Raw genomic sequence first — 23,556 nt, forward strand, 5'->3', positions numbered from 1 at the left:
GACTGTTGTATGACCCGGTTATTTTGTTACTACAGCCTCTTCCCGACTTACGAACTGGTTGCAGACCAAGCAATTGGCCGTAACTCGGTTCGTTTGTCAGTCGGACCCTATAGAGTTACGTGCGATCGCGCTGTTCATAAGCGCGGATCACGTTCGTAAACTCGGGGTCCACCATTTACAACAGCTTCGGTTGTAACTGCAAACGGTCGTAAGTCGACCGTTCGCAACTCGGGGACCGGCTGTAATTTTCTGAGTCCAAAACTTTGTCTATTTGGGTTCCTAGTGAATTAAATATCACAATATTTTAAGGGCTCCACCAAATTTTCAGGACCCTGTAGGGGACCGGTGGTCAAAAATGTTTGGGAAACCCTGGGCTAGAGAGTAAGTTTGTCTTCATGGCCCAGTCAGGGCTCTAGATTACCTCTAATGCCATTTGTAATGGGAGTGTAAGTGGCTGGCTGGTTGCATTCTCAGAATGGACTGCCACCCACAAACCCCTTTGCAGAGAGCACCAAACGGCAGTCACATGGTGATGACTTTTGGTCACCGCTGCCCTGAGCCAATTACTGGATCCTACATCCCACCTGTAGTTCTCTTGCTGTGCAATCCCTTTCCTGTCAGCTTCTTCATGGCTTGGTTTGTGTTCACTAACAGATGGTTGGCAGACCCTGAGCCAGAGTCAGCACTGGGGAAAAAGGCCACAGCTCCACTGAAGTAATGGATCTGAGTCTTGTGAAACCCGCACTGAGTTTGTCCCAATAATTCTGCTTGTAATTCATCAAAAACTTGATGTATCTCCTTTGTGATCTCTAGTCTGGATTATGGGAAGGTGTAAACCCCGGGTCCTTAGTTCGCCATAGATATTAGAATTTTTCTTTATGCACTGAATTCAAGGTTGCAAAGTAATAATGAATTATTGACCCTAGCTAGAATGTATTGGGTAGTGAACAAAGAGTAGACTGACAATAAGACACTCAATGGAGGTATATTGAGTTATAAGAATGGTTACTATAGAAACACTAAAGAACTCCCAGGAAGCCCTTACTAATGCAAACCAAACGTGTGGGCATGGGATGAATTGGGATGTTATTAATTCATTAATCCAGTCAGTAAATGGAAATGAAAAATTCATGGATTGCAACAAAGCAATGACATTTCCCTGAGTCCCAGGAGCTGAAGCCCGAGGGTTTGATCCAGGAAAGTGAGGCCTCTGACTAGCTGATGTGCATAGTACAGCAACATGGGCTCTGGCACCATGCAGTATAAATGGACAAGCCCAGTGGGGCTGCCTGCATGGAACTGAAGTACGAACTTGGCCCAAAATGAACAACAGAGCCTGTTCCTGGCAAAAAAGCTCAGACACTCAATGTGGACCAGTCTTCTATGTGACCTGGTCCATTCTGGAAAGCTTAGGGCCCCAAGGAGTCAGCCAGGCAGGCGTTTTTACCGGGGGGAGCCTGGACCTCCCTGTGCAATGTGGAGAGTTTATGGACCTCCATGGGAATATGCAAATCAGTTTTTGATTCACCTTGAATAAAATGAGGGAGAAGGGATGGCACAAAAACCCTGCAGAGGCAAGTTTAAGGCTCCAGAATTTTCGTAACTTATTTTCTCATATACTCAAAACCTGGATGAAATTGGGGTTTTTTTCCCCTGTGGAGAATTCTGCTATTTTCCAGCGTGCCAGACAAATGAAGGCAGAGAGCGTATATTTATCATACAGAGATATGTTCCTCGTGGAATTCATAGCTGGCACTGAACCCAGTGTAACAAAGAGAAGAAGGTTGGCCTCTATTTTGCACCAATCTTTTAGCCCAGGCGTGTCTGAGCAAATTGGTTTCAGCTAGAATGACCCCAGTAGTAGAGCTCTCTGTAGTTGGGATTGGTCCTGCTTTGGGCAGGGGGCTGGACTTGATGACCTCCTGAGGTCTCTTCCAGCTCTAGGATTCTATGATTCTACCATGCGCTGTGCTCTGCTTATCAGATGCTGGGCTGTGGTGGCATGAGGTGAGAAAGAGAAAAGGAAGACTAGAACGGGAAACCCCAAAGCCAGGATACAGGGAGGAGCCATGGGGTCCCGGGCCCTGCTCGGAGCAGTGAGACTGTGTGCAGCAGAGGGCACAGGATGGAAGAGATGCACGATTCCACGTCCCTCACATCCTTCAACTCCTTATGTCACATCCCCCAAAGGAAAGGGACAGGAGCACTGTCTGGAAACTCGTGACTCTGATTCAGCTAAGGAGCGTGGCTGGAACTGCGGCGAGGCCAGAGGAACCAAGTGTTGATGGGGTGAAGGGAGGAAGGGTGCGCCCGTGCTAGTATTTCTTTTGGCCCTGGCTCTGCACTTTTAATCTGCCCTTGGACGAAAGGTTCCTGTGGCTGCTTGCCTATGCAGAAGGATTTCAAATGTCCCCTCTTCTGTGAACGCAGATCCCCCCTCAAAAAAACCCAGTGTCCTCATACATAAAGAGATTGACCTTTACAACCACAGAACTCAGACGGGCATGGCCTGCCCAAGCCATCTCTGCCCTTGTTCTGCCAAAGGACAGCAGGTGGGTTTCTACAATTTACTGCATGTGGGTCTCTGCACGAGATAGGGAAAACCGAGACCTTGCCTCTCTTTTGTGCACACACTAACATTCCTGGAAACACTCTTCATAGGTGCCAGGGTTTGCTCTGATTTCCATCACCAAAATTTCTCCTCTTCCCAGCAGTAGTGAACTGGTTGCTTCCTTCCACCCCAGAGGTGGTTGCATTTTAATGGTGCTGTACATATAGGCTGTGTCTAGACTGGCAAGTTTTTCCGCAAAATCATCTGATTTTGCGGAAAAACTTGCCAGCTGTCTACACTGGCCGCTTGAATTTCCGGAAAAGCACTGACGATCTCCTCTAAAATCGCCAGTGCTTTTCCAGAAATACTATGCTGCTCCTGTTCGGACAAAAGTATTTTTCCGAAAGACTTTTGCGCAAAAGGGCCAGTGTAGACAGCATAGTATTGTTTTCCGCAAAAAAGCCCCGATCGCAAAAATGGTGATCGGGGCTTTTTTGCGGAAAACCATGTCTAAATTGGCCATGGACGCTTTTCCGCAAAAAGTGCTTTTGCGGAAAAGCATCTTGCCAATCTAGACGTGCTTTTCCGAAAATGCTTTTAACGGAAAACTTTTCCGTTAAAAGCATTTTCGGAAAATCATGCCAGTGTAGACGTAGCCATATAGTTTGGGTAGCACTTTGGGATTTCTTAGGATTCAGTATGCTGGAGAGACAGAAATTGTTATAGAAATTCACGTTGTATTTTCTGTATATCAAATGCTGCTGCTAATGTTATAGACAAGGTATGAGTTTAAAGTCTGCTTGGTTAGCATCTCTCTCCTTTCTGCCTTTCAGTTCTTGGTAATCTCTTTCTTCCTAACTAGTATTATTATACCAGCACCCGACACCCTAATATCAGAGCATCTTCCAAGTGTAAGAAAGACGACAATATCTTTCTCTTCCACCCCCATAGCCACGAGGTACGGAGGAGTAGGAGTTTTGGCGTGTGTTAAGATACTATTGCAGGAAAATTAGTTGAGGGGAGATGGATATCAAAATTCTGGGCAGAAGATTGTCCCAATAAAAAAACTGTATATGTCTGGAGGCGTTAACTTGGCATGCTTGGTGTGCAGGGATGTTAGTGTGGGGGCGTTTGTACACCTGAATATCAGTAATATGAAGAATGCCTGGGGGAAAGCAGATGATTTCATCCTGCTTTTGCAGTCAGAACGTAGCTCCTATGAAATACCATCTGGCTGATCAACTTTAAAAATCCTTTTCACTGTCATACACGCTGTAGAACCATGATACCGTAGCTGTTTCCGGAGGCTGAGGGGGAGAAAAATCAATGGGGTTTTAAACCTAAGGAGACAGATCCTGTTGGTCTGCAACAGAACAGATACGGCAGGGGCAAGACTCTCTTCTCCCGTCAGCCCCAGCAGTTTGGAACGTTACCTGGAGTGGGGCAAGTATTTAACTTGGGATTTGAATTGGACCTTTTCATGACCAGAAGAGGAGGATTGGCAGCAGAAGGAGAGTCGGAGATTGGGCATGTGGTGGGGGGTAATAGAGCTGTTTAAATCTGTCTCTGCTGGAAGAAATCTCTCTTGTTTTCACCACCAATGCTCCCCAGTTACAGCCGCTCTGTGGGCATTTGAGTCTTCTCGGGACTGACAGGAGCATTAAGCTGTGGGGAGGGCTTGGCAACAGAACTCTACAGAAATATCCAGCAGGTGATTCAGGCAAAGGTGTGAGCATCGTGCCCACCTGGCGGGACCCTGTATTCTCGCATGAGCTGCTGTTTGGAAGGCTGCTGGATTCTTGGTGCAGGGGGTTTAGTGCCACAGGAGACCCCTTTGAACTTTTCTGCAGGTGTCACAGAAGCCAGGGCCCTGCCTCTGCCACGGGGACGCTGCCAGCTTCACTTCTCTTCTGATTTGCCTCCCTGTCATGTTTGCCAGGATCTTCATCCCCAAGAAGCACCGGCAGCGCTTTGACGAGGTGGTGTCCCAGAGCCTGATCAGCAAGCTCTGCCGGTCCAAGAGTGAGCAGCACACCAACCGGCTGAGGCGCAGCCGCAGCGAAGACCACCAGGAGCGGCTGCTGGTGTCGACCCGGGCAAGCTCAGTGCCTCGGAGTCATGAGGAAGCCGGCAAGGGTTTGCGGAAGACCACTTCTCTGATCGCCAGCAGCGTGGGGTCAGGGGCTGCCCGCAGGTAACACTCTTCCCTTAATCTTCAAATGCCTAGTTGGTTGCTCCTCATATAAAAAAGCTTGCTTCTTGTGAAGGAGCAGGCACATTGCAATGGGGAGAGACATGGGGAAAAGGGAAGAGAAAAAAGACAGGTCTTTGGTGGCTCATTGTAAGTGAATTTAGTATACAAATGAGACTGAGGGTATGTCCATACTGCAGAGTTTTTTTGGAAAAACAATTGTTTTTCCAAAAAAACTTCACTTATGTTGACACTGCAATCGCGTTCTTTCGAAAAAAATTGAAAGAACTGAGGGGTTTTTCTGACATTGGTAAACCTCTTTCTACGAGGAAGAATCCTTTTTCCGAAAGAGCTCTTTCAGAAGAAGGCGTGTGTGGATGGGGAAGAGGGAGTTCTTTCGAAAGAAGAGGAAAGAGAAAAAAGCACAGGTGCCCTCATGGCCACTCTGTCGATAGTAATCACAGCTTAAATGCGTGAGAGCATCCATTCAGTGTGGACGCTATCTTTCAAAAAAGCAGATCACTTTTTCGATGCGCTTTTGCAGTGTGGGCGCTTTCTTTTGGAATAAGTTTTCCAGAAGATCTCTTCTGGAAAAGCTTCTGAAAGAAGCCTGCAGTGTAGATAGCCTGAACTGAGTTGAACTATATCTCCCCTTTGAACTCTGGGAAAGTTTGGGCTCCACCTCACAGCTCAGGTCCATCTCCTGGTAGATCCCTTACCATCAGTTGGTTTTCTAAAGCTTGTTTCAATGAATTCTTTCTGGAAAAGAGGATGTGCTCTGCTAGGGCTGTGGATTTCCTTCCTGCACTGTCCAGCTGTGATGCCACGCTGGTCGCTGTCCTAGGCTGCATGCACAGTGTTCAGTTTCTCTGAGCATATGTTGGCATGTACGATTGCTGGAATCCTCAGCCCCATCTGTGGGAGGCCACGAGAACCTGTAGCAGGAACTGAGGGGAGGGAGGAGAGGTCTGAAACACCCATTTCCATGGCCCCATGTGGCTAGACCTAGGTATGCTTGGAGACCTCCAGGAGCCTGTCTGAACCATTCACCAGAACATGTGTTCCCTTCCCCTCTGATCGCTTCCCACTTCACAAAAGGATGTGCTGGCCTCTTTTGTTATTGTTGTTGCTGTCATCGCAGCTGGTGAATCCTCCTACGGGGCTGGAAAGCCACCATGAGATGCTGAAATTGCTTACTCACCTACCAGCATCTTATTGATGGGCACAAGCATGGAACAAAACCCTCTCCAGGCAGAATTCCCTGGGAGCTGGGACCAGACCATGTCCTCCCCAGGTGGAGAGGAGCCTCCAACACTTCTCCCACAGTCCTGAGTCTCCCCTCTGGAGTTTCTTTGACTCTCCGCCTTATCTACGTCACAGTGAGTGGCCCTCCGGCCAGGTGAGCAGGACTGGGCGGGACTCCCTCCAGAGCTTACAAATGCTGTCCCCATAGTGTCTGCAGATTGACACAAGCTACGGGCTCACTGTGGCCAACATGGCACTGCCAGTTCCTGCCACTCGAGAGTGAGGAACTGAGTTCAAATCTCTGGCTGATGCTAACTCTAAGGAGACGTACCACAGTAACACCAGAGTGCTGGGCCAGTCCAGACCAGTCAGTGTTTTCAGTCAAAAACGGTCTCGCCTCAACCGAAAGCATAAAGAGGCCCGTCCTGCCCATGGGAGCCACAGGGCTGGGATTGTCTAAGAACAGAGAGAAAGTTGCAGGCAGGGAGGAATGAAGGTGACGCCTTGGAACCTGCCACGGTGGGTTACACACAGATCCTCTCTCGCCACTGCGCCCTTGTTGTGTTTCACAGATTCAGCAAAGTAGATTCTGCCCTCGTGGCAGTTGGCCGGAGTTTGGTGCACAGAAGCCAGAGATGGTACTAATCAAAATGTCTTGCCGTCCATCTCCCTGCCAGGGCAGGATCTGTCTTTGTAACAAACGTTTTCAAGCCCTATGCAGTTTTAAGTGCTCCGAGTGAGAGAGCTTCCATCACTTCCCTGAGACAGTTCCACAATCTAACAAACCTCCCCTGAGGGGGATATTTTTTTAATGCTCACCCCAGCTTTTCCTTGCTTGATTAGTTTTAGAATCCCCGCAAGTAATTTCCCCCCTCCCCCCTTGGTGTTTGTATCATTAGACGACTGTGTCTGTGTGTCTTCATGTTCAGAATTCAGTATTTCTGTTAACCTCCCCTTTGATTAATTTGTTAATTAATTGCTTAGAAAGGAAATTTCCAAAGGAGAGCAAGAGTGGGCGTTCAGACTCTCCTTTCAGGACCTGAGCAGCTCTGGCTGCTGCTGACAACCTTTCCTCTCTCCTCAGCCCCCCCTCCGTTCTGAGCCAAAAGCTTTCATCTTAATCAATGCATGCTAAGGCTGTTAGAAAGTTTTGATTGGTATTGCAGACAGCTTTTCTGGCTCCAGAAGTGAGGGCTCAGTCATGTGCGTCCCAGGACCAGCATTTCCTATGCTGCAGGTGCAGAGGGAATAGTTTCTTCATTTCAGTTTATTCAGCTAATTCCGTTTGATGACTAGTTCATTCAAAGCGAAACCAACTGGGCCTTGAAATAACTGGGAGGTTTGCTCCATTGCATGACTCAAATCTAGGTGAAAGAGGATGAGATCTTCTGATTATAAAATATTAAGGGACATGGTGAGCAGAAACCAGGCGGGGGGGATGGAATTGCTGGCTCCCTGGGCAAAGGGGGTGCAGCCTGTGCTCCTGGAAGGGGCTGGACCTTGGGGAATGGGCAGGGCTGGGGGCAGCCAGGCCTCAGGGCCTCCCAGACAGAGCCAGGTCCCCTCCCCCAATCAATCTTTTGTGCCTCTTGGGGCTCCAGTCACCGGCTACCCTTTGGAATTGCCAGGCCCTGGGGCAGTTGCCCCCTTTGCCTCCACCCCAATCAGTGGGCCTGCCAAAAACAATTAATTCAATTCACTAGCTACAGGTAACATTTCCTTTGTTTGTTAAATTAGTTTGTTTTACATTCAAAACGTATGTCGGTCAATTTTTGATATTTTTTATGTAACCGGCATATTTCAAATTGTACTTAATTAAAATTAATACTGTTTATGTGTCTTTTAAATTGGATTTGAATTCCATCAAATAGAATTTGGCACAAATTGCAAGTAAAAAATTAACCATTTGGTAAATAAGAAATGCATCATTTACCATTTTCTAACATAATAAAATATTCAAAATGTACATTGAGCTATATAATTGCTTAAATAAACATGTAACTATGGGTGTGTCTAGACTACAGGCTTTTGTTGACAAAAGTGGCCTTTTGTCGACAAAAATATACCTGAGTCTACACTACGCCGAGTTCTGTCGACATAACGTCGACAGAACTTGGCAGTTTTGTCGACAGCGGTAAACCTCATTCTACGAGGAATAACACCTTTTGTCGACAGAATTCTGTCAACAGAAGGCGTTATTGTATCTACGCTGTCCTTTGCGTCTACACTCTCATGTTGACAAAGCGGCTTGCTCCGTCGACCGAACTGGATGTCGTCTAGACGGTCTTTGTCGACAAAAGCTTGTAGTCTAGACATTCCCTATATTATGTATCCTCTTGATTATTAAAAAGAAGCACCAGATTTAGTGTAAAGGTTGAATTTAGTAGTAGAAGAACACGTTTTAATGGTTACCAACAAATGAAAGTGAACCTGTCTTTAGAAAGATACAAATGCAAAACATGATTAAAAGTGATGATTTAAATCACGAGTTTCTGACTGCTGATTTAAGCATGAGTATCATCAGAGATTTAAATCACTCCCATATTTCATCAGCTGATTTGTCCTTTACTTCAAGGGGAGCAGGGTTGTGAAGGAGGCACAACATTTTCTTAAGTGGCCATTGATTTGATGAGCCTTGATTTCCGGGTGCCCCGGGTTGAGGCAGCTGAGTGCAGGAGCACTCAGAGAGCTGGGGGGCTGTTGTGGACCTGCTGTAAAACCTGTGGAGGTAGAGAGTCCAGGGTGATGTACCCCTGTGTAAGGAGTGAGTGGGCAAGCTGTGTTGTTCACAGCCACCTGATGATGTTCCAGGACTTTCTGGAGACACTCTTAACTAGCTGACTAGCTGAAGTATTCATAGAGCCCCAAGCTCCGCGGGCCTCTCACTGAGGGCTTGACAATGGAGGACTGGGGACATTCGAGGCATGGCTGGGGGAGTTCCTCCTTGACCGCTAGCTTGCTCCCTTGCCCACGTCTCCCAGCTACTGTCACTGCTTGCGCTCCCTTTCAGGTTGCCTATAATTAAAGTTTCCCCCAGTCACTGTGGTCTGCTCCAGCTCACAGTGCAGGCAGGAGGTGGAGAGGGATGTGATTACGTGGGACAGGGACAAGCAGATGGTCTGCCTGGGGGCAGAGACAGAGCATTTGAGACCAGCGTCTTTGTCAAATTCTTTGCGTTGTGAGGAAACGTATTACCCGTGGCCATAGTGGGAATTTGCAAGGTTGGGGGTTCCCAGATGATGTGAGTTCTATTAATTCGTCACCACCAAGCTGGTTTAGCGCTTCAGCAAGCTCTCATTTGGATGCTTAACCAGTGACTCAGTGGAACTTTCTTTAAAATTTGCCAGCAAATATTTAAGGCTTAGTAGTATTCTTCCATGTTTCACTGTAATGATTTTAACAGACATTTAGGTCTTAACATTGGTTGACTATTTAAATAAGTTTATGTTTAAAAAATAAACCTACATTTAATTTAAACCAAAAACTATGATTTGATTTAAAAAATCTTAATTTAAATGTTTAAAAGTCTGAATTTTGTTATTTAAAAAAAGCATCAATTTTATCTACCTTAAATAGAGGGCGCCCAACTCAGTGGTAGTGAAATCCCAAGTGAAAAAGATCCTTGTGAGGTTTGTTGTAAGAACTGGTGTAGGTGCTGGACAATCCTAGTTCCATAACCCTCGCACCCTTCCAGAGATATCCCAAGCCAAACGTGCTGTGATAGAGGAAGGGACTATGAAACAGGCACCACATGCGGCTTGGATGTTGATTTAATTCCTTGTTGGGTTTTGATTTTCTACCTGCAGAACTGTTCGAGTTTACAAAGGCAGCAAAAGCTTTGGCTTCACATTACGAGGACATGCCCCAGTGTGGATTGAGTCCATCCTGCCTGGTAAGGAAATCTGACGTTCCAAGCAGGTGTTGAGCTTTGGACCCGAGATCTAGTGTGAATTGTTGCCAGAAACATCGGTCGGTTTTATTGCTTCAGCATCAACTCTCGTGACTTTGGTGCTGCAAGCTGCTTTGCCCCAGAGTACCCGTGTGAATGGGGCCTTTTCTAGAGAAGCCATTCTTTCACCAGGCTAACTTCCCTCAAAGCAGAGGTCCCCTGTAACTGTCACCAAACCACAGCCTGCATGTTACTTTGTTGACAGCCTTAATACATCCCAGGCTAAACGACCACACAGCTAAACAACATATTTCATTTCCTCCTGTGCTTAGGGAGCCCAGCTGAGAAGGCTGCTCTCAAACCTGGAGACAGAATCTTATTTCTCAATGGGCTGGATATGAGGTAAGATGCTGGCTGATAAAATTATCTCTGTAAAATGGCTCAAATGATGCAGCTTATTAAGCAGCAAATTTGAAACAAACAAAAGGAAGGGCTTTTTCACACCACACACAGTCACCCTGTGGAACTCCTTGCTGGGGGATGTTGTGAAGACCAAAAGTATAACTGATTTTTAAAAAGATAAGTTCGTGGTCTAGGGCCGTCCCTGCTAGTGCTGGGGTTCTGTGCAGCCCAGCACTGGCACACACCCTCTGGGGGATGGGAGGAGCAGCCGCTCCGCCGAGAAGAAAGGAGGGGTTTTGAAGTTGTGAGGAGCTGGGGCTGTCCACTTTCTCAGACTGGACAGATCAGACTTGATTTGTTTCAATAGTGTCTGGTCTGTGTGATCTCAGAGAAGTGGCGATCCTGGATCAGGGCAGGGCGGGAGGCTCACCGGAGAGCCTCAGAGCAGCCCGCAGTGGCAGTGGTGGGCACCAGCCAGAGGAGTAACGGGTGGACACACTGCTGGCCAGAGAGAAGTGGTGTTTTGAGGGGACGGGGAAAGCATTGCTCCACTGGGTCTGTGGCTGCCCCCCTGCTCCTCTGGAGTCCTCTGGCTTGTGCTTGCCCTGCTCGCCGCCACCTGGTGAGCAGGGGCTGGGTATAGCCCATGGCTGGGGGATGGGGTTGAGTCCAGGGTGGGGTGCGATTGGAGATGGAGCTGGGCAAGATGTGGTCTGGAGCCCGATCCAGCCCACGTAACACTTTGATCCGGCCCGTGGACGGCATCTGGCCATTTCTATTTATATCCTGCTGCCGTGCCACCGAATTTTCAGGGGATGGCTCAGGCAGCAGGATCCTATTGAAATGGCCCACGGCTCCTTTTCGAAGTGTTACCCTGGCAGGGGCCGGAGTCACAAGCCCTTTGCTGTGTGTTTAATCCAAAGCCCCCGGCCCCAGACAACTCTCCAACCCCTGCCTCTTCCTTCCAGGGGCTGGAGCCGGCCCATGACCACCTACCAAAATTCATTAAGGGACCCTCCTGCGAAAAGTATTGCCTAGCCCTGAGTGCTGGGCCCTGGCACTGAACCCGCGGGGGGCCATCCCTAGGCATATGCATCTTAGGGCACCATTGTGGTGCCCCAAATTTAGTGGTGCCTTATGCAGCTGCATATGCCTAAGGATGGCCCTGGATCGGTCCATGAATGACTATAGGTCACAATAGTCACAGATGCAGCCCCATGCTCAGTCTCTGGCTGCCAGGAGCTGGGACTGGATGGCAGGGGTGGTGGCTCATTCAATAATTGTCCTGCTCACTCCCTCTGAAGCAAAGGGCACTGCCAGGGCTCGATAAACCATCGGTCTGACCCAGTGGGAGAGCCCATAATAGTGTGAAACAGACAAGCAGGGACATGAGAGCGGTGCACGTTTGTGAGCAAGACGTGGGAAAGGAGATGGTGGGTATGGGGGAGGGGGAAAGAGAGAGAGAAAGAATTCAGGCTGCATGCAGGTCTGTCATGGAGCTGACAAAGACATGGATTCGGTGGCTTTCCGTGAAGTCTGCAGCAGCTGGTGAGGCTACTTGAGTGGTGGGCCCCGTGGCCAGCCATACTGGCCACTGCTGGCACAGTCCGGGGAGCTCCCGAGCAGTAGCCACTACAGCTGGCCCTGAGGAGTGCCCAAGCAGCGATCCTGGGGGCTGCCCCGTGGGGGCCGACCACATCGGCAGCTGTTGGAATGGCCAGTGGGAACTCATGTGGGTGGTCCTGGGGGCTAGCCACGCTGGCTGCTGCTTAGGCAGCTGGCCCTGGGGATTGTCCGAGCAGCATTGATGCTGGAGGCAGCCAGAGCATTAGCCACTGTCCATTGAGCACTAGTCCTCGGGGAGACCCCAGGGACCACCAGAGTAGTGGTCCCTGGGGCAGCCCAGGAGAGTTGTCCCCAGGGGTCTTGGAGCAGTGGGTCGCTGAGGCCAGTAAGCTCCTACCACTGGAACAGAGCCCCTCCAGAGCAACAGGGTTCTAGGAGCAGAGATTGATAGTGAAAGTCCCGGACAGGCCATGGTCTGTGGATTTTTGTTTACTGCCCCGTCCTCTGTCCATGACTTTTTCTAAAAATACTCGTGACTCAAGGTATAAGGCATGAAGGTCTGAGCAGTGATCGTAGCCTCATGCAAATGTCTGGTTTTATTTTGATGTTATCATTCCTGTGAGATTGGCATTCTAGACCCTTGCCTTCCATTCCCTTCATTCATTTACAGTTCATTCTGCCAGTAGCCATGCATAATGCGTGAAATACTATAAGCAATATACAGCTCTGAAATGTAACAATTCTGGAACCTCCAGCTGGAACCAAAGTCAATTCAGTCCCACAGGTTGAATAGTATGGAAAGGGCAAGGAATAAACCAATTCGGGAAATACTCCTGGAATAAGATCCTGAGCCTAGAACTACACAGACGGCAGTATTTCCATCTAGAACTCCTTTTCTTCATCTACTATTTGTGTGCAAATAAGGAGAAAAAAACAGTCCGCCTCCACCAACTCTTGACCTATTCCCATTAACAATAATGACAGCATTATTCCAGGGCTGTTTTACTGTGTAATAAGCAGAAGCGAACCACTAGAACAGTCTGCATGGTAAAAGAGAATTAATATTTAAAGATTAAACATCTAATGCCTCTTTGGCTGGTTCCTGAGTTCTCAGTTTTCAGCTGATCCAGCAAACTTTTGGCTGAAGCAGCATCCCCAGAAAATAGCTGATTCCTATTTGTAGATTAGCCTCCCATCCTGCATTTTGGCAAACAGTGTCTTGCTCTGCTTGGACTTTTACAGGAAAAACGTGTTTTGCCCACACTGTGGATGTAGAAAGGGAAGCCAGAGGCAAGGCTCTGTGAAAGTATCATAGTAGATGGAAAGATCAGTTACAGTGGTTCCCAAACTTTTCGGCATCACGTCCCCTTTTTGATTTTTGAAAAACCCTCACGCCCCTCTCCCAACAGCAAAACTTGTTGAGCAAAAAAAAAAAACTGACCAGGGCAGAACTGACACCCCCCCCCCCCCCGGAATTTCTTCACGCCCCCCCCCCCCCAGTTTGGGAACCCATGAGTTAAGGCATCTGTCAGCATGAACTGCAGAGATGCCCGATCATTAGCCACAACACAGTCCTTGACGCCCTCCAGAAACATGCTCCATAGTTATTCCACTCTGCAGGCGTGGCTGAGAACATCTCACAAAGGTCCACTGCTCAATTTTGGTCTGCATGGAATTCATGTAACCATGAGCAGAATTTGCTCCTACGTCTCTAACACGGCTCTGGAGCATGGGGAGACTACCACTGGAGTACCATACTCTACCTCTGTCTGAGCAGCAGGCGGCGCTTATAGCCTCTGCCACAAAGATGAAGGCAGCTGTGGTCGTCTCCATTTCACACTGTGAGGTGCAGGCGCAGACTCCTGCCATTGTGCTCTTGTCTGGCTGTCCCTCCCAAACTGGTTGGCTGCGCTTTTTTCCGGCTCGGGGTTTTGCCGGAGAAAAGCGCCAGTCTAGACGGGATCTTGCGGAAAATAAGCCCTTGAAAGTAGGAATAAGGGATCTTCCAGAAAAGGGCTTATTTTCCGCAAGATCCCGTCTAGACTGGCGCTTTTCTCTGGCAAAACCCCGAGCCGGAAAAAAGCGGCAGCCATGTTCATGCAAATGCCGCGGGGGATATTTAAATCCCCCGCGGCATTTGCAATTCCAACTGGTCTCATTAGCATCCCTTTTCCGGAAAGGGGTGCCAATGTAGACACAGCCGTTATGTTCCTGATAGAAGAGTCCTACTTTTCTTGTCAACCCTTTTCATATTTAGGAGACTTCGGAGATACCCCGGTCATGGAAGTTGTGTGCGATGCGGGCTCTGAAAGTGTTATTTCTGTGGCTTCTCTTTGTCTGGCTCTGCAGGAATTGCTCCCATGAGAAGGTGGTGTCCATGCTGCAGGGTAGTGGGGCAATGCCGACCTTGGTTGTGGAAGAAGGGATGGTCCATCTGCCAGTTGGTAAGATTGCTAAAGGGAAATGCACACCAGGCAGACAGGACTGAAAGCCAAGTTCACCCTTGAAATTGCCATGTCAGTGCCCAAGGGGCGGAGGGGGCATGGAGATGACTTTTCTTCAGACCTACTGAGCCTGGTGGAGGAATCTGCCACGTTTTTCCTACGTTTCCCACATTGGCCTGAGCCTGACACTGCTCCCCGGTTATCCGGAGAGTCACGGACAAAGATGAAAGGTGGTTCCTCATCACTCTGCTGCTGCCAGCCGGGTGGGACCCGTCCTGCTGTTAGATGTCTGTGCTGGCCCTTTAGAATGAGCTGTGTGCAAAACCTGTGGCGTGTGTGCCTAACTGAACATCACGTCTGTGCACAGGTTGCTGGGTATGTCATGTAGGACAGCTCACTTGAATCATTTAGCTCAGTGTTTCTCGAAGTGGGTCGCCGCATGGCTGGAAACGGCAAACCGGAGCCACCGGGAGCTGCGAGGCTCCGAGACTATGGACCCTTTAGGTAAGCAAAGCGGGCCGGGCCCGCCAGCAGCTGTCCCAGAGCGGGCCCACAGAACACTTGGAGAAACACTGATTTACCGTAGGGAACTTGGTGAGAATGTGGAAGAGCCTTTGGAACACACGGGGCAAACTCGAGTGTTTCACCCAAGCCACTCCCCTGATTGCAGTGCAGCTGAGAGGAGTGCGTGGCCCACAATGTAGAGGTGACTGCGGTGCAGTGTAAACACAGCTTCAATGTGAACTATGGGTAGCGGGAGGGAGGGAGATCATTACAGAGTGCACCGAAGGGCTACCTTCTAGCTGCTGGTGTAAACGTAAAGGGGCATTAACTAGCTCTCTTTCAAATAGGAGGACAGTAGCATGAAGTGGGTACGTGTTAGTCCCTGCCAGCAGCATGCACGGGGCGGGTTAGAGCACAGCACTTTGGTGTGTTCTGCAGTTCACACCTCCACTGGCTGTACTCCTGCGCAGTGTAGACAAGCCCCAAGTGGTTTCCAAAGCCAAGTAAGAGCGGGCTTGGTCAGTGTTTTGTTGGAAGGCTGCCAATCAATACCTGGCCATAGGCAGTACTATTGGGATTCCATGAATTCCCTCTTTCCTTTCCCTCCCAATTGAATCCCTCCAGAGCCCAGTGTTAGGGGCTCTGTACTGTTAAAGTTGCTATCTTTTGGATAAGAAGGAAAACCGGAATTCTGGCTACTTAGCAATAACAATTAATAATAGCCACTTCTTAGATAGCATTTTGTGTCAGTAGAGATCCCAGTGCATTTTACAGTTGGATTTAACCTCCCAACACCTGGTGACAGAGGGCAGTGCTGTTATCTCCATTGTATAGATGGGGAACTGAGGCACAAAGAGGTTACGTGACTTGTCCAAGATCCCACAGAAAGTTTGCGGCAGAGCAGGGAATTGAACCTGGAATGCCTAGTCAGGTGCACTTATTGCTGGACCACCTGTCTTCTCTCAAAAGAGGTGTCACTTGTAGTTCTGGTGCCTTGCCAAATTCCTACTTGGATAATTACACTGTGCAGCCCTAAATGCCCTCTCTAGGTTCTGTGGGATATAATTGTCTTTATTTTCTGCCTCAGCCTGTTGTGCACCATTGCTGTGCACTGTCGAAAGCTGCTGTGTTCCACCCCAGAGGTGGCTGTCCTTCAGTGGTAAGAGCAATGCAACGTGACCATGGCAAAGTAATCTGACCTCTGTGCGCCTCAACATACCCCAGGGTAACATTTGCACTCAAGGAGGGCATTGGAAGCGCTAAATTGATATTGTTTATAAAGTGCTTGAGATTCTCAGCAAAAGAGTCTGTAGAAAGAGAAAGTAGGTGAATTTGTGCATATTTGCTATAAAATGTGTGTATTTGCTGTTCTTAAAAAGCATCCTTCATGTTAGAAAATGTGACTCATGAGGGGACCTTTTCCATGTTCAAAAGAGCAGAGAAAGGTCTAAAGTCTCCTTGGGTACTGATTAATTTTCAGGTCTATTGAAATAATAGACACTCTGTGATAGTTTATTCTGTTAATATCGGGACAGCACATTTGAGAATAGCAAAGTTAATGAGAAACTGTAATTCAGACGGAATATCTGCTTCTGACGAGCGCTGACGTTCCCTGTTCACCACTTTGCTTTCCAGTGGCTGCAGGGTTTTGTAAATGAGTCAGTTAGGTCTATTTTGAGAGAAAGACGCACATATGCTCTCTCACCCATTCCATTCTCTATTGGTCCCTCTGGGTTTCCACTCAGGATTTAAGCTGTCTGTGCTACCTTGCTCATCTGGCCTTGTCAGAGTCCTTCCTGCTGATAACAACAGACTGGAGTCCGGGATGCCTGGGCAATCTAAGTTGCAGGGATCCTCTGAGACACAAAGATTGAGCCAGTTCTTGAAGTCTGTTCAGGCAGGACTCTCACTGAAGCTAATGGGAGTTTGCCTGAGTATGTGTAAGAGTGGAACAGTTAGCGAAATGGGGACAGAAGGTTTTGAGGAGTGTCAGATGCAGCTTTAAGGCCATGCACATTTGTTTTAAGGTCTAGAGACCCATCAGCTTTGATAGTTTGTTACTTCTCCAAGGGGAGAAATTCCCTGTCGTTACAGGGATGGGTGTTGGGGGACTCAAGTCAATCCTGTCTTTTCACAACAGACTTGGCTGCAGTCATTCCCAGCTCCTTAAATTGTATGCCCGCATTATGCTGGAGAGCAGCTTCCCTCAGAGGTCCCATGGGTGCAACTGGCTTCAGATGCAGGCTCCCTAAACCTGATGCTAAGAATCTGTGTTGCCCCCTGTTCGTTATCCATTTAATAATCACTTTTCCTGTTTATGTGCTGCAGATTCTGAGTCTGTGGACTCCCCGAATCCCTCCTCGGCCCTCACCTCCCTTCAGTGGGTGGCAGAGATACTTCCCTCTAACATCAAGATTCAAGGGAGGACCTTCAATCAACAGCTGGAACATCTGTTGACACCACCCGAGCGCTACATCATCTGCAAAGCACTGGAAGGCTTCTTCCAGCATCGGTACCTTGTTCAATGCTCTGTTTGTTTAGCTGGTTGAGAGGGTGGTGGGGGTGTCCCTGCTTACACTCTGCTTCATGAATCAAAGCACTTACCCTTGCTGTCGGAGCAGACTTCAGCTTTATGGACCATCTAAGCATTGCCCAGCTACCGGCACTGCTCTGCTTTTGGTGAGTAAGGGCCGCTTCCTAGAAGCTGCTGAGCCCACCAACTTCAGTGAGAGTTGATATCACTCAGCCCCTGCAGAGTCATGCCCCAAACTCTTTCTTCCTTCCCATCATGCCTGGTGCCAGAGTAAACCTGGGATGGATTCTCTGGGTTGTTATAAGGCCCAGAATGCTGGAAAGTACTCCGCTGAAAGCGCCTTACTTTCTTGGCTGTATTCCCCAGCTACCCAAGGGGCCTGTATCACAGTAGCTGTTGCTCTGCACAAGGAGATGTGGCCACTGCTCCCTTCAGCAGCGCTAGAGGAGGGTGGTGGAGGGCGACATGAGGTGCCCCAGACCTTCTCCCACAAGTTATGAGCATCCGCTGGGGTACTGATCTGTACTCCATACCTGTACATAGCCTGTAGAGAAAGCATTGAGGTGACAGGGAGGGACGCCCATCTGGCCAGATGCCCAGCCCTGCAGGGGTCAGGGAATCATCCTGTCACCTTTTGGGGTTCACCCACAAGTGCCCTTTAATCAACAAAATGACCTTCTTCTTTTCATGCAGCTAGGGGGTCTCTGGCTGTTAGGACAGGCCCCGCACCAGCAGCATGCCTTCTTCTTACAGTCAGCCCCTTGTATTTCATTCCTGTTGGGTCCTGTTCCCCTCTTAATGCTCCTTTCAGCGTTTTGGCTAATGTGTTCCCTTGGCCTTAGCACAAGAATGCCTCCCGCTGGCAAACTGCTCTTCCTGTGATTGAACAAACGCCTCCTCTTTGCCCTGCTGCAGGCCTTGGAACTGATCTCCTGGCAGCCTTGGGAGCGTCAATAATGCACTTGTTCGCTCCCCTGGCCCCTTGGCCTTTTTCACACCGTGCTGACAAAGCCGTCATCAGACCTGGCTTTGATTTCAGGTGCGATAATGTCCTCGGATGGGCTGAGCAGGACCATCTTTCTGAGAGCCCTGGCATGCACTGGGAAAAGCAGCCTGGCTTCCCTCTCCCTTCCACTGCACAGTGCAGGTGGAACCTCTCTAGTCCAGCACACTCTGGTCTGGCAGCATCCATGACCCAGCATGATGTCAGTGAGCCAGAGGTCACTTATCATGGGGGTGGCCAAGTTTCCCGCAGTCCCATAAAGTTTGTTTCCAGCCCCCAGTCCTGGCTCTCAGGGTTCTGGGCTGTTGTTTGGCTCTAATTGACCCCAAATGTCTTCTCAGAGCCCAGCAAGCAGTGGACGTGTTGGTCATGCTGCTAGACCATATTGACCTCCCGTGGTTGGGCAAATTCTCTGGTTCAGAACCGGTCAGGTCCCCAGGGTGCCGGACTAGAGAGGTTCAACCTGTAGTTACTATATGGCAAGTTCGGAAGTGTAAATGCCAGGGCCCAAATCCAGAGCGCCTTAGGCAAACTCCCTGTGACTTCCCTGGGAGCTTAGCCTGAGCAAGGACTAGGGATGTAAGTGACTTAGGGTCGCATAAGCTTATTGGATAGTCAACTAGTGATGTGACTGGTCGCTTCCCCCTCTTGCTACTCTATCAGAGGGCGGCAGCAAGGGGGAGCTGGTGCTGGCGGGAGCTGGCTTAAAAGCTGGTGCCCCCCAGCACTGTCTCTGTGGGGGGCAGAGGAGGTAGAGGCGCAGCAGGAAACTTCACAAGTGGGGATTGAAGCAGTCTCCGCTCGCACTACTTCTGCTGTGATTCCCCTGCTGGTCCCGCATTCCCTGCCGGGCTTCCTTTGGAAATGTACAAGAGCCGCAGTGGGGGTGACTCTTGGAAAGTCGCACAGAACCTTAGCATGGTAGAAGTCCCAGAGCTGGTAGGCTCTTAAGACATTTAAAAAGCAGAGGTGCAGCATCTGGGATTGGGCACAAGCTGGGAATCAGCTAATTCCTGGCTTAGACCTGGTCCCTGCCACCCCCTACCTCTCCTGCCCCAAGTGAAGATGGAGCTGGGGAGAACCGGCTTTTAAGATGGCTTTTAAACTGGATTTTAACTATGCCGATACTGTATTCCCCATGAAAAACCCCTGCTTCTCACTGCCATGTGCCACTTCCTACTCATTGCCTGTCCAAATCTTACCTCTCTCTCACGGGGTTTCTTCTTTTTTCACCCATTTCCCGGCCTCCTCCCAAGCCCTTCCCAGTCATCTGTCCAGACCTACTCCCCTAGTGTTGATGGGGTGCAGCCTCTGGCCTAAGTCTTACCTCACCCTCACTTACACTGACCCACGACAGTGCTTTTATAGCCTGGTCATCACATGGTCCCTGAGTCACGTGTGGGAATGTGCCCCTCATCTGTCCCCACTGCAGAAGTACATTTCCTGGAATTCTCTTGCTTTGAAGTGTTGAGTACCAGTGCCAGAAGGGCTGGGTGTCAGTGCCTGCTTATAACGGGCCCAGTACCGCTACTCAGGCAAACAGGAGACAAGCCGCTGCCTACAGGAGCTAAAATCTCTGTTAGGCATAGGACAGAAAGGGATGAGGCCCAGAGGCAGTTTTCGAGGGACAGAATACTGCAGTGACAGTCTGAGAGTGTGACCTTGTCTTGCCTTCCTTATTACCCCGTGCAGGAACATAGATACGCTCATAGTGGACGTGTACCCTGTGCTGGACACACCAGCTAAGCAGGTCATTTGGCAGTTTATCTACCAGCTGTTGACCTACGAAGAGCAGGAGCACTGCCAGCAAAAGATCGCCAGGTTCCTTGGCTACAAATCAGTGGCAGGTGAGAGGAAAGCTCCTATACTCAGACTTGTGCACGTTGAGTACGTCTCCTGACTTCCCTGGGGATCGTGGATTGCGGTATTTTATCACATTGTCAAGATCAATCTAAGGCCAGTTCTGCACTAGACCTGGAAGGTCGGTTTAAGGGATGCAACTCCTGCTATGTAAAATACGTAGCTCAAGTCAACTTACCTTATGCCGAGCTTGGCGCCGTCTTCACAGGGGGAGGCTGATGGGAGTAAATGCTTGTGTTGGCTTTCCTTGCTACTGTGAGGAGTGTGGGCACCAACCGGAGCCACCCTCAGCATTTGATTTAGCGGGTCTTACCTAGACCCGCTAAATCGAATGCCAGAAGATCGATCTCCAGCATGGCAAGTGAAGACATGGCCTAAGATTAGTGGAGGTTGGGGATGTGTTGTGCTAGGGCTAGGAAAATGTGGTGGGTTCTCATCAGAAAGGGTGGCTTGCCAGCCTTTCTTGAATGGGACAGAGCTCTGGGGGCTGATTCTCCCCTGCCTTGCACCTTGTATAGTCTCACCTGTGAAGCCTGGGTGTAAAATGCAACCTGATCGGAATGGCCGTGTTGTACATCCACTTTGCACAGGTGTAAATGACCCTCCAGGATACAGGGCAGTGCAGGGTCAGGACCCTCATTCATGAGAAATTGATCTTTAAACCTGCGACTGGTCCAGGACCAAAGGCTGCTCTTCCTGCACTTTGGGCCAGTGTCATTTTGGGAGGAAGCGCCATACTTTACTGGAAAGAAAGAAATATTTTAGTGGCAGATTGTCTTGAAAAATGGTGACTCTTGGAAAGCTGCGCAGAACCTTAGCATGATAGAAGTCCCAGGAGTAGATGGGTGGCTTATTGAGCATAGTGCATGCGAGACAGTCCAAGGCAAGTAATGGATGCAGTTTCTCCCCTGACATCACCACCATGTGGCATGAATAAATGTCTACAAGTAGGGCTCAGTTAAAATGAAGGACCATCAAAAGAAAGTGAGAAACATGCTTGATTCCATCCATAGAGGCCTCTGCCTAAGAGGTTTTCTTGTGTCACAGAGATTCAGGGTGTCATTAGCAAATCCCATAGCATCCTGCAGAGAAGGAGTCCGCACCTACCTTTTCTTCCTTGTCACTATCAATTGTTGCTGTGGCAACATACAAACCAACTGGGGTTTGCTGTGGATTATGGGCTTCACAATCAGACAGCAAAAAAAGGCAGAGGGTAAATTTAGAATGAAAGGGTTTAATCTTCGTATCTAGATTTCTTAATTACTTTTAAATTCCTGTGTTTTAAACCATTTACATTTTGCGGATAAGTTTATTTTAAACTCATCACTGCTAAAACTGCAGGAAATAATTTTCAATTTAAAGAAGAGGAGAGGACTTGTTGAGGTATCTTTTTTTTTTTTTTTTTTTACATAGCATAGCAGGAAAAGTCATTTGCGTAGGGACAAACAGCTCTTGCAATGTAGGCACAGATGTTCTGAGCTTTGCATGCAAAAATGCCTATGTATTTGCACCCTAATGTGCACACAAAGGTAACATGACTACATTTGTGCATTCAGGAGAAGTGGGTAGTTGTGCACATTTTTACATGAGCATTCTAAGCACTTGAGCCCTAATCTTCAAAATAAAGACTTTAAATTATATTATCATTAGCGTGAGAATCCTGTCAGGAGACAGACGGAATTCTTGATTTCAGTCACCTGTTTTAATTTAGTTTAACACTGACAGAGAATGGTTCATCCTTTCCTCGTCTATGAGTGCAGTTGTCAAACATAGGTGTTCAAGTTGCAAAGTACAATGTGCTACAAACATGCAATTGCACACGCTGTACATGCATGTACTGTCTCAGGCCCAGGTATGTATTTTACAGTTATGCTATTTGAAAGGTCGCCCTTTCTCCATGGATATTGTACCTACTTCAGGTCATTTAATTTGAGTTTGGCTCTTGAGCAGACTGGTAATATTTTCTGGTGCATACACGTCATTTTTCATCTTCCCAGCACTTTGGAGACAATAATTCAAGAGCACCCCACAAGTAGGCAGCCTTACTGGCTCTATTCTACAGCTGAGGGAGGTGAAGCACAAAGTGTTGAAGTGACTTACCTAAGGCCACATCGTTTCAGAGGCAGGATTGGAAGTAGACTCCCTGGTGTTCTGACCTCTTACAAGTAGGGGAAGGGCCAGACATGCTCCTTTCAGTCTAAGGTCGGGGCTCATGTGACTTTCCACGTACTTTGGTACAGTGTGTGCATACCCATGTCTGAGAACACAGAGTCCGTCCCTCCTGAGATTTGGGGCAGCTCTTCATTTGATCTGGTTCCAAAGCAGATGTTCATCTCCACCGTGGTAATGTTTCATGGATGTCTGTCTGAGCGCCTGCCCGCCAGGCACTGAACTCCATAGCCACTAGGTTCTGATGTAATGTTAAGATTATTTTAGCCAACCCCAGTGTGGTTTTGGAGCATGCTTCTTACAGCTTGCATGGCAGCATTGTGGTACCAACCGCTTTGCATGCCAGGAGCCTGTCCCTAGGGGGCAGAGAAAGAGAAGGTTGTTTCCCAGCCAGGAGTCATCATACATGCACGGACTGTGTTCTCATGTGAGGGGTGTATGTGGATTTCAGGCTCGCAGAACGTCATGGTCATCCGCAGCTGCAAACCTCAATGTCCCTGGGGCTGGGCCTCTGTTATTCATCACACGATGGTAGGTGAGGAGCACTGGGAGCCAGTGCATCTTGCAAAGATGGGCCGTAACATACAAAGTCTCTTTGCAGCTGCAGCAGAGCCAGAGGCAGAGGAGCGGCACCGGACTTCAGTTCGAGGGGCCTCGGGATGTCGGGGAAGCATTCGAACCCGGGGCTCTGAGGAAGGTGGGACAGGAGGTGGGTAATTTATTGCTCTTTTAGAACATAAGAATGGCCAGACTGCGTGGGACCAAAGGTCCATCTAACCCAGTGTCCTGTCTGCTGACAGTGGCCAATGCCAGATGCCTCAGAGGGAGTGAACACAACAGGGAATCTTCAAGCAATCCTTCCCCCGTCACCCATTCCCAGCCTCTGACAGAGGCTAGGGGCCCCATTCCTACCTATCCTGGCTAATAGCCATTGATGGATCTAACCTCTATGAATGTATCTAGTTCTTTCTTACACCCTGTTAAAGTCCTGTTCTTCACAGCCTCTTCTGGCAAGGAGTTCCACAGGTTCACTGTGCGCTATGTGAAGAAAAACTTCTTTTTGTTTTAAACCTGCTACGTATTAATTTCATTGGGTGACCCCTAGTTCTTATGTTATGGGAACAAGTATTATTACTCACTTTTTCCACACCAGTCATGATTTTATAGGCCTCTATCATATCCCCCCTTAGTCTCTTCTT

The 23,556-nt window shown here is 48.7% G+C and overlaps 1 protein-coding gene across 4 annotated transcripts in view; it reads left to right on the plus strand.

Moving 5' to 3' along the window:
- The window catches only part of GRID2IP (Grid2 interacting protein), a 103,490-nt gene that overhangs the window by 55,457 nt on the left and 24,477 nt on the right, over positions 1 to 23,556 (plus strand). For all 4 annotated transcript variants that reach the window (XM_075899867.2, XM_075899868.2, XM_075899871.2 and 1 more), the window contains 7 exons: positions 4,491 to 4,745; positions 9,794 to 9,879; positions 10,209 to 10,278; positions 14,194 to 14,288; positions 17,121 to 17,304; positions 20,021 to 20,175; positions 22,959 to 23,066. In XM_075899867.2, the coding sequence (XP_075755982.2) occupies positions 4,491 to 4,745; positions 9,794 to 9,879; positions 10,209 to 10,278; positions 14,194 to 14,288; positions 17,121 to 17,304; positions 20,021 to 20,175; positions 22,959 to 23,066 (953 nt within the window). The remainder of the gene's footprint in view (positions 1 to 4,490; positions 4,746 to 9,793; positions 9,880 to 10,208; positions 10,279 to 14,193; positions 14,289 to 17,120; positions 17,305 to 20,020; positions 20,176 to 22,958; positions 23,067 to 23,556) is intronic.

This window comes from Pelodiscus sinensis, chromosome 15 (genome assembly GCF_052426305.1).
Source record: "Pelodiscus sinensis isolate ZL-2025 chromosome 15, ASM5242630v1, whole genome shotgun sequence".
In the NCBI taxonomy this organism is placed as follows: domain Eukaryota; kingdom Metazoa; phylum Chordata; order Testudines; family Trionychidae; genus Pelodiscus; species Pelodiscus sinensis.